At 51.3% G+C, this 10,854-nt stretch overlaps 3 protein-coding genes across 3 annotated transcripts; 1 reads left to right on the forward strand and 2 right to left on the reverse strand.

Moving 5' to 3' along the window:
- Positions 1-1,119: 1,119 nt before the first annotated feature.
- L3040_005754 (uncharacterized protein) lies at positions 1,120-5,497 on the reverse strand (the record flags this gene model as incomplete). Its single annotated transcript, XM_007288708.1, has 4 exons — positions 1,120-1,367; positions 1,426-5,047; positions 5,096-5,275; positions 5,330-5,497. The coding sequence occupies 4 exons, from the start codon at positions 5,495-5,497 to the stop codon at positions 1,120-1,122; spliced, it is 4,218 nt and encodes a 1,405-aa protein (XP_007288770.1).
- A 1,637-nt stretch (positions 5,498-7,134) lies between these two features.
- L3040_005755 (uncharacterized protein) lies at positions 7,135-8,893 on the forward strand (the record flags this gene model as incomplete). Its single annotated transcript, XM_007288709.1, has 4 exons — positions 7,135-7,425; positions 7,503-7,660; positions 7,719-8,250; positions 8,300-8,893. The coding sequence occupies 4 exons, from the start codon at positions 7,135-7,137 to the stop codon at positions 8,891-8,893; spliced, it is 1,575 nt and encodes a 524-aa protein (XP_007288771.1).
- Positions 8,894-9,156: 263 nt separating this feature from the next.
- Positions 9,157-10,827, reverse strand: L3040_005756 (uncharacterized protein; the record flags this gene model as incomplete). Its single annotated transcript, XM_066154633.1, has 4 exons — positions 9,157-9,228; positions 9,305-9,371; positions 9,527-9,946; positions 10,661-10,827. The coding sequence occupies 4 exons, from the start codon at positions 10,825-10,827 to the stop codon at positions 9,157-9,159; spliced, it is 726 nt and encodes a 241-aa protein (XP_066011482.1).
- Positions 10,828-10,854: the final 27 nt, after the last annotated feature.

The following is a 10,854-nucleotide window of genomic DNA, read 5'->3' on the forward strand; positions in this document are numbered from 1 at the left end:
GCGCGAATGGTACCCAGCGTAGATGTGAAGCTGTTATTTAAAGACAGAGGGCGTGCAACAACGGCCGCCAGAGTGCTTGGATTTCCGGCGGGATGACCGGAGACTTATGGATTTGCTCGAGGATTCAAGTTGCTCGACGTTGTCCATAAGAATAGAGAAAATATGGCGGAGGAAGGCAGGTGTCCGATTTGTAGTTGTCGTGAGGGTGGTGATAGTATGATTTTCTGTATGAGTTATGTTGTTTACTTAGCTTGATTTTCTTTGCTTCGACCTGCCGACTTGACAGTACGGACGGCCTAATGCCTGATTATTAATGAATGCACGAAGTAGGCAAGGGCTGAGCTGTGCACGGCGAGGCTGGTACCGGTATGCAGGTGGCAGGGCGGACAAGAGTTATTATACTGTAGAGGACAGTAGGTCATGTTTTACAAGATATATATTTATATGTATCTAATTATAGGCATATAGGGCTCTCCCGTATCCTCAAACGACCATGTCCTCGGCGATTTGGCCTTGGTCCTAAGAAGGGTCCGTGCACCGTCACCTGATAAAGAGCGTCTTTCCTCCGCGGTTCGCAATTGGGACACCTCCATAGTTGGCATCGCGTCGCTATTCCGCATTCTGATCCAACGCGACCGTGTCGAGATTCGAGGTCTGAGCATGCATGCCTTCAGATGGAGTCAAAGGTTGCCTAGGTAGGTCGAGCGACAGGTAGTGGTAGTGGCCAGCCTTGGACGGGCCAACGCGGAAGGGGAGGTTTTTGTATTTCTCATCGACTTTCATGGGAGACGGCTGGGCGAGTATATCACGCCTCTTCGGGCTACAATACCCATCGCAAACAAGAAATAAGATTCAAGAGACACATTCAATCATCACCATCTGCATCGTGTTAATATCAACTCCATCCCTATCAAAATGAAGACGAATGCTTTTCACCCCTTTAAATGCGTGCCTTTCCCATCACATCCCGTCCCGCCGTGCTGGGCCGGGTCGGGCTGGGCTGGCTGGGCTTTAATATAATACAGACTGGAGAAGGATTCAATGCCACCTATCTAAACTCCCCCCGTCCCATACCCCAACCCAACCCCTTCCGTCCCGCGATGTGTACAGTATCATGTCCTATGCCCTCTTGATCGCCTCGGTCTGGTGTCTGATCTTGAACCCATTGCATAGCGCTCTCATGTCCGGGTATTGGGATTTCTGGAGCTCGAATGCTTTGGGTATCACCCGGACTGGCCATGCTTGGGGACGTCCCAGGTGCCCAGCCTTGAAGCAAAGATGGAAGTACCCTGGATGTCGAGTGTCCAAACAGAATGCATAGACGGATCGTTTCGGGTTGGCTTCGGTGTAGGTGGTCAACCATTTTTCTATGGTTCCCAGTGTTAGTAAAAATGCCTAGATAAAAAGATTCGAGGTTCGTCTTACCCGTGTCAGCTCGACTCCCGCTTTGGAACTTGTCATGGTCCATGATTTCAGCCACCTTCTTGGACATGGCTTTGACGTGATCTACAATAAGCTCGTCCAAATCAGTGTAATTGACGTTTCCGATTCGGAGAATACGCCCCAGGGAGAATTCATTCTCTTTCTGCAATTCGAGGACATCGATGTGTTGATACACACCATCAGCCACCTTCCAAGTGACGGCAAGGTGGTCATTTCCTTTCGAGGAGGGACGCACAACGGCATCTCCAGCTGACTGGGAACCAAGGTATTCTTCTGCTTGAGTGGAGTTGAATGGTCGGAACAGAGGGTGGTTCACGACTCGCTGAGTTCGACCGGTAGCCCTGTCCTTCTCTCGTAGCTCCTCCTTGTCTTTTTGCTCCTGGAAAGAATCCCAGGATCCAGGGTCATGGTCGATACGTTTTCGGAATGGGATCCGCAACATCTGCTGGCGCAGAGAGAGTCGTGCCGAGAAGTTGTGTCGGTCCAACTCCAGAAGTTTGGCCTGAGTAGTTTGGCCAACGGAAAATATGCGGTTGAGAAAAGTGTCCCCGGTATCAGAGCCTTCTTGCTGTTCGACTCGACCTTCGATACCGGAGTCTAGCTTGGCAATGATAAAGTCTTCCTTGGCCACACGAATGTTGACTGATACAATCATTCCCTCGCACAGTGACTCTGAAGTTTCACCAGTGAGCATAGTGAAGATTTCGTTGTCGGTCAGGATAGAGAAATTTCTCCTCAACTCTTCGTAGGGTTGCTGAAGCTCCGCACGAATAGTCTCGAGCGTAGCTCGCTTTCGCTGATTGAAATTCCGCTCCAGTTGCTCGGCGTACTCTTCTAAAATGAGATCGTTGACTTTTTCTTGATCATCCCCCTTGATAAGTTTGCGAACAATGGCTCCAGGACCGCCTTCATCGACTTCGGCCTTTACATCTTCTTCGTCTAATTCTAAGGCATCGGCAGCCATCTTACGACCAAGCTCGTAATCTTCGGGATGGACCCGAGTATTGTCAAGGTAGTCGGACGCTTGATTCGAGCTGTCGTACTCGATCGATAAGAAACTGGCACAGTTGTTCCAGACCCTCGGCCCAACAACGGGAAGCTTGCCACTGTCGGGATCACCGACCAACTCGTCTCGAGTGTTCACAACGCCACCATTGGCATTGATAGTCTTCAATACGGCGGTCGCTTTCCTCGGACCGAGACCGCAGACATACGGAAGTAGTGCAGCCGTGTAAGAATCTGCAATAGCTTCGTTGATGTCGACACCACAGAGATTGACCATGTCGACCATAGCCGTCTCAAGCTGTTTTCGGAGCTTTTCCTCGGGAAGGAGCTGTTGGCAGGGATGGAAAGACAATGAGACAATGTCTCTGCCCAATGCGGCGTATTCCTTCATCGGATTCTGCAGATATTTGGCCAAAGCAACGCAGTACTTGGTGAGAGCGGGGAATGTTGGGTGGTCGATAGCAGCGCGTGCGCTGTCCTTATACAGTCGAGCCACTTCGTCGTTTACAACGATAATCTCGAGGGGTTCGCTTCTTTCATCGCCAGTCTCAGTATCCTCGAACTCAGCACCCCTCAAGCCTCTCTCTTCGACCAAGTCCCGGAGACTAGCGATGAGCTTGTGTGTGTCCACCGAGAATCCACTGACGCCTAGAACATCCGGCTTCCTTCTCTGGATCAGTTCGACAAACTGTTCTCGGGAAGTCTCGTTGCGGGTGAGATTATCAAACTTGCCGTGTTCCAGAACTCGGCCATCTTCCTCTACCCAAGCCCAGCAAACGGAATCCCGAGCGGGATCCATGTCCCCATTCGACAATGCCAGGACTCGGGGAATCGTGCCGAGCATCATACCCATTGGTTTGTAAGGAGCTTGGTCCAGCTTTTTCGAGTAGTCCTCCCGACAAATCTTGAGAACGGAGTCTTGACACTCGGTTCTCATGCTCTCCTTCACACCTTTCGTGATGACTTTCTCCAGCTTGGTAAATGCCAAGTCCAAAACCTTCTGACGCTCATCGTTCCATGCATCTGCAAGCTCGCTGAAATTGTCTGACGCAAATTCGGAGAAGAGCTGCTTCCGGAACTCTTGCTCGTTCTGTAGCGACACTTTGACTTCAATGAGGCCTTCCTCTTCGGCCTTGAGCATCTTTAGAAAAATCTCAGGCTTGTTCGCGATGTCGCTGAAGGTCTGGTTCTTCAGGTACTTGAGCTCGTAGTATGGGTGTTGCTCGTCAATCTTCCTCAGACCCTTATCCGTTCTTCGGCAATCGACCACGCCCATCATGTAGTAGCTCATCCGGAAGTGCTTTCGCATGCGAGGATTCATGAATAGCTCCTCAGCGAACATTTGACGGGCAGCCTGGAGTATCTCATCGCCAGTTCCAAACTCGCTCTCATGGACCAGGGAGTCTGCGAGGTCGATGGGAGTGAGAGAAGAGTCTTCAGCGTATTGCTTTCTTCCCTCTTTCAAGGCGTTCTGAGCGACTAGGTCAGGGGTGATTCCATATGCCCTGACAAGGTTATAAGCCTTGCCCTTCCGGATGCGATCATACATGGATGATTTGCCGCCCGGACGACGCTTTTCCTTGACCTCGCCGTTGGTAGCAGCCAAATCCTTGATCTCGGAAGAATACTGGAAGTATATAAAATCCTGGATATCCTGCAATTCTTCCATTGTCACGGCCATGGGCAACATTGCCTCTACCATTGGGTCGTCCACGCCGGCAGCGAGCTTTAGATTGTCGTATGTCTTCTCGAGGACATTGCGTTTTTCGATGAGAGCTCGGAACTTGAGGTCCAGTTCGAGAACACGCCACAGGTCGTCTTGGTTGAGAAGCTTTTCGGCGCTGACAACGTAGTCGTCCTGGCCGTTCTTATCCCGAATTCGAGTCTTCTTGGCATGAATCAAATAATCTTTGCGATGTTGGAAAACATAGGGGACTTCGACTTCATCAACTACGAAAAATTCCAAGACCTTGCCAATGGCTCTGGTGAATGGGAGCCGGAGATCGCTATGCAACTGCTTCTTTGGCCAGATGAGGTCGGTTATCCAGCGGGCTTCCTCCTTGAATTGTTCATCGGTGATCTGCAAACTTTTGTATGGTAATCGGTCCAGTTGAAACCGCTCCGGCTCGTCTGCCCACCGAATTTGATTGTCCTCGTCGGTGAGAAGCTTTTCTGCCAGCTGAGATGGCTCAAAGACGTCCTTCAGCTCAAGGTTGTGATCCCCGGCTTCTCTTGCTTCGGCCTCGTCCTCCAGAGCTAGAGCCCAATCGTAATCCTCCCCATTGCCGAAGATGGCCTCCATGTCATCCAGAGCATCCTTGTCGAGCCCGGAAGCTTCCGTGCCAGCAACATATGCTCGATCTCTTGGACGTGCCACTTCTCTCTGCTCCTGAATTCTCCGCCGTTCATCCTCGTCCTCGAGCTCATCCTCTTCAATGAAGCCATCAAATTCATCAACTCTACTTCCCCGGCCAAACCCTCGGTCCTGGTCAGCGCCTATGTCAAGATCGTCGTCGTCGGAGAATATCTCATCCAAGCCGCGCTCTCGATTCAGGTCGTTGTCGTCTCGGTGTCCACGCTTGAGGCGCTTGAATTTTGGCTGGGGAGTGTTAGATAAGCCACGAGTAGGAGTTCTGCGATAGCATACCTGTGTAGCGGCCTTGCGTTCCCATTCAGGGTTTGCTTCCCCAATGAGATCCAGATCTTCGTCATCTAAGGCTGCCTCCTCCTGCTCCCGCTCTGCGCGATTCCGCTTCTTGCGCCGCCGTCGCTCTCGTGCTGCGTCTTCCTCGTCGTCATCGTCCTCTATGATGAAGCCCTCGCGGACCTAGATCCATTAGCAGGTTGGCTCGGCCACAAACATAACGATGTGTCAACATACCGCACGCTGTGCCTCCTCGTCGTCGTCGTCTTCTTCCTCGCTCGAGTCATCCAGAGCGGGGTTGCCTGGTTTTCTGGGTCTGACTTCGCCCGTCTCCTCATCGAAAGAATCGTCGTTCTCCTCATCATCAATCTCGGCCTCCCCCGAAATCAGGTCTCGCATGCTCATTGTTGCGGTCCAACGGGCCAGGGAGGAGAAAAGAATTGAACAGTCGCAGAAGGTAGAGGGTGGAGGGGGACTGGGAGTTGAGTCGGGTACGACAAGGCGAGGTGAATAAGTGGCTGGCTAGCCCCGAGGGGTGAGCTGGTGTGTGAAGTCGAGAAGGTCGTTGGGGGTTGAATTTAAGAAATTCTTTCAGCCGCGTCTGGGTCGACCGCGATCTTGAGCTCCAGAGTACCTTGGCCCTGGCCCCTGCGTAGCTGAGTCAGCATCCATCACCTCTGAGAGAGGTGTGAAGTACGGAGTAGTTGTATGCTGTATGTAGGTATAGCATCCGCAGAAACTAGGTTTTTTTTTTTTTTTTTTTTTTTTAAGCCCAACTACCAATTTATCTGGCGTAGTATATCTTTATCTTACCTTACGAGGGAAATCAGGTGATGTGGTAAAGCGTCGATGTTCCGTATAACAGATCACGTGAACCTTACAGACACACACATACCGGTACACCTGTCAAGCGTCACGTGACACCTCTCTCTCTCTCGTCTCGACCTAGCCAACGTCTGGCGAGGCAGACCACAATCGAGTTGAAAGAAAGACGTTGAAAGAAAGACATCAAGGATACCCTTATTCCCTTATTCCCTTATCTTCTTCTCGAATGTTATAGACTTCCCGACAGCTGTGTCAATTAATCTGCTGCTGGCCCCGACTCAGCCAGCCAAGCTTGGGCATGGACATGGACATCGAGTACTGGTACCGCTACCTAGTCTTCAATAGTCCCTTTCCCGTTAATCCAATCAATAATAGAAGTATTTGACTTGTTACTTGAAGCTATTATGTAAAGCTTGCCCCTTTCATTGATTCTTGTACTTCCATGAATCGTATATGTATTCACGTACCGGTACCGTATTGATGGATGGTGGATGTCTCTATGTCTCGATGTTGGTCTGTATATATGTCCATATCTTATATGTCCATATGTCCACATGTCCATATCGTACATATACTTCGAATCTCTTCACCTTCAACTGTTCATTGGCCTTTGCATCGACCTAACTTTGCTCTGTCTCCCTCTCTCTCTCCCTCTCCCTCTCCCTCTCTCTCCGCCCTCTCCCTCCCTATCTCTTCAGCCCCCCCCGCACAGTCCTACCTTGGGTTCTTCCTCTTACAGAACTAGACGGTCTGGTATCACCGAACACTGTCCGAATCGCATTGAAACAGAACACGAGCTCTAGGGTACCCTTCAACTGTGCGACGAATGTAACTGCAACTGGGCAACTCTGCAACTGCAACGGCATCTGCAACCTCTTCTGCAACCCTCCCAAAGACCTCCTAGATACCCACCCAACCAATCCTAATACTTTCTGGCCTGGGACTACTACGCCTATATCACTTTTCGCTACCTGTTCTGTTCTCATTCACATAGAGCTCCATCCGTCACCCATTTGCCTCCTGGCCTCACAGCCCGCCTCGCCTTGTCTTCCTCCTACGGGCGTTTAAACTGCCGCCAGACGAACCGCCCCTCTATACCAATTCAACTTCCAACACCATTATCAACACCAACAACAACACCAACACCATCATTCAAACTCCCCGTTCGATCCCCCCCTGTTTTTCAAACTCCTCACAATCTACCAGAGCCTGCCGACATGTCAGACGCCATAGGTTCGGTGCGGACTCTCAAGAGGAAGAACGTCAAAGGTCTGGCTCTGGCTGCTCCTGCCCCGCGGCCAGCAGCACCGTCTGAGAGCGGATCCCAGAATCCCGGCGGCAATAACAACGAGAATGCTCGGCAGTCTGCACAGCTGGAGATTGGGATTGAATACAAGCTGGACTTGAAGAGGGAAGATTTAGAGGTGTTGAAAGACCTGGGCCACGGCAATGGAGGCACCGTCAGTAAAGTCAGGCATATGGCGACGGGGACAGTCATGGCGAGGAAGGTAAGGCGAGGCTGGCAGGATCCGTGGTGGCACCTTGAGTTGAGTGAGTGCATGCTGATCGGTTTCTTCTCCACCAGGTTATCCATGTCGAAGCTAAGAAGGAGATGCGCCGCCGAATCGTGAGGGAACTCCAGATTATGCACGATACCAACTCCGAATTCATTGTCAACTTCTATGGTGCTTTCCTGAGCGACACCAACGACGTTATTATGTGCATGGAATACATGGATGTTGGGTATGAAATGAGAAAGTCGTGCCAAAGCCCTAAGCGCATGCTAACTCAAATATGCTAGATCACTCGACAGGATCTCGAGGCTGTTTGGTCCAGTACGGGTAGATGTCCTGGGAAAGATCGCTGAGGCGACCCTGGGAGGACTCACCTACCTTTACATCAAGCACCACATTATGCATCGCGACATTAAGCCTTCAAATATTCTGGTGAACTCGAAGGGTCAGATCAAGCTCTGCGATTTCGGTGTCTCCGGAGAGCTGGTCAACTCGGTGGCTGATACCTTTGTTGGAACATCTACATACATGGCCCCGGAGAGAATCCAGGGCCAGAAATACACGGTGAAATCAGACGTCTGGAGCTTTGGTCTATCCATAATGGAGTTGGCAATTGGCAAATTCCCATTCGATGCTAGCGAGCAGTTGTCTGACGGGGACGGAGCTCCTGCTGGTATCTTGGACCTGTTGCAACAGATTGTGTATGAGCCAGCACCAAAGCTTCCCAAGAGCGAGGCTTTCCCACAAATTCTCGAGGACATGATTCAGAAGTGCATGTCAAAGGTGCCGGAGGAGCGTCCCACACCACAAGAACTATTCGTAAGATTTCTCAACTTCTGTTTTTGGTTTGTTTACTTACAGGCTCTAGGAGCGAGAACCTTTCGTACAAGCAGCCAAGCGAACACCAGTCGACTTGAAAGAATGGGCAGTCAGTCTTATTGAGAAAGACAACCGCAAATCTCATCTCGCCCCTCAGTTATCTCCGTCCACACAACAACTGCTCCGCTCAGCAGACTCTCCTACCGGCCTACCAACTCCTACCTCTGGCGATATCCCGATCGGTGGTGGTGATGTGCGTTCAGCAATCGCATCTCCTCATTACAGTGATCGCTCACCCATCAGGAACGGCCACGGGAGTCTAGGTCGCAACACAGGCGCCTCCTTCCACCCGGGTCTCCCCCCACGCGTAGCAACCACCAACTCCGTCCCCAGACTCACCACTCTTAGCGCCCCTGACCACCCCACCAACGGTCCTTCGAGCGCAAACGCCGTCTCGTTCTCGTCAGCACTGCCCATGAGGCCTGCTCCTCCTGCTGGTCCGCTGCCGCCCCCACCCGTCCCAAGAAAAGAGAATGGCGACTCTGATGTTAAGAAGGAGAGCAGACGCCAAGCTACATTTGGAAACGGCTTATACGGATCTGGACATCCGGCGAACGGGTCCGCCAATTCGTACGACTACTAATGCCAGCCTTTCGCATCTTTTTTTCTACCTTTCTCATCGGCAAGCAATTTCCAGCATCTTCCGGCGTTGTCGCTAATTGTCGGACTTTTCTTTTGCTCTTTAAATTCATGTCATTTCTAGGTCCGTGATGGACCCGAGTTGCGCGCTAGGATGAGGGAAGACCAGGGTACTCCCATGCAGTACTGGTGTATTTAGAATCGAGTGCTTGTGAAGTGTTCTCTAGTCCGTCTGCTCGCTTATGACAGTTTCGGCCTTCTTATTCCTCAGAACGCCCTCTGCTCGAGCCCCCGTGTTACTATCCTCCCCCCTCCCAATCCTCCCCACGAAGCCATTCTCTAGGATGTCAATCAGCTCGTCTAATCGCGACACGATTAAATCCGTATGCTCGTGATCAGCAAGATGCGCGTTTACCTCGTTGACGAGCAAGACGGTCGCGGCGCCAGCTGTATAGCCGGCCGTCATGTCATCTATCGAGTCCCTTATCCCACCCATTGTTAGTTAGCGAATTAACTGACTTCCGCCTCGCCGTCCGCGCAATATCACACCCCTCGAAAAGTTTTCGAGGCCTTGGACGAACAACAACAACAACAACAACAATACAATCCATAAAAGAGGAAAATAATCACCACTCACCCAACCATAATCACCTGCCGCGCATCCGGCCCGCCATCCTCGCCCACGAAGCCCCAACTCTGAACAATATGCCAGATACCCTCGGGCCTCGGCTTCGGCGGCCTGAAGTCCCTCGTGACGATCGGCGCGAACTCCTTCCCGGGCAGGAAGCGGTCGAGGAAGTGGGTGACGGGGGCGTCGAAGTTGCGGGTGCAGATGCCCTTGGGGATGGCGCGGGCGTCCAGGTAGTCGACCAGGGCGCCGAGGCCTGGCTGGGGCTCCTGCGAGGACATGGCGGAGCGCTCGATGGCTCGGATCTTCTCGTGCGCGGCTTCTTGTTCTTGGGGCGTGGGGAGGGAGTGGATGTGGTCGAGGATGTCGGTGCCCTTGTCGATGCCGAGGGCTGTGCGCATCTGGCTGAACATCCAGTTTTGGGGGAGGCTGGGGTGGGTCAGATCCGTGGTTGAGAAAAGGATGTGTGTCGTTTGAGATGAGATGACAGAGAGATAAGAGACGGGAATTGGGTGAGCGAGCGTTTACGGAATGGACGGAAGAAGGAATTTATCGATGCCGCGGTGGATATGCACGCTTGCGAGCAGGCAATAAATGGAAAAACAGCGTCCTCTTAAAGTGCAGCCACGATAAATGAACGTTTTTCTCCCACAGTTGCAAATGACCAAGCAAGCATACAATAGATCGCCATCATGTTATTTTTGCCAAAAAAAAAAAAAAAAAAAAAAAAAAATTCCAAGGCATGTAAGAGTGAGCAACAAACAGCACGAGGAGCCACTTCATCACTAGAAATGGGCACTTGCGACCTTTCATGAAAGCAGCAATTGCCCTCACTTCCATCCATCCATACCAACCAGAGTATCAATACCTCTCTCTCTGTTCATAACCCATTCCAATCAACCACCCCCCTCCCCTTTCCAATAATAATAATAATAATAATAAAAAAATAAAAAATAAACCCCCCCAAAACATCTCTCAATCTCCAACACATCAACCAACCCTCCTCCTCTCTCTCCCCCTAAACCAACAACCAACAAGCAGAAAGAAAGAAAGACAAAAAAAAAACGAACACCCAAAAATCCAACAAACAAACAAAAAACAACAAAAACTTCAACAATAAATAAACAAACAAACAAAACCTACCAAATCGTCCCATCAACATCGAAAATCACCCCCCTCAACCTCGGCAGGCCTCCTCCTTCCCCCACACCAGCACCAGCACCCGCACCCGCACCCGCACCCGCACCAAGGCTCATCGGCGCAAACCGTCGCGGGTCTCGGGAAGACAGAGACGGCAACGAGCTCGTCATAGCGAACGATCGCTTGGCGCCCAGCTG

Source organism: Drepanopeziza brunnea (genome assembly GCF_022702325.1).
Source record: "Drepanopeziza brunnea f. sp. 'multigermtubi' strain 214-2 chromosome Unknown ctg9, whole genome shotgun sequence".
Taxonomy (NCBI): domain Eukaryota; kingdom Fungi; phylum Ascomycota; class Leotiomycetes; order Helotiales; family Drepanopezizaceae; genus Drepanopeziza; species Drepanopeziza brunnea.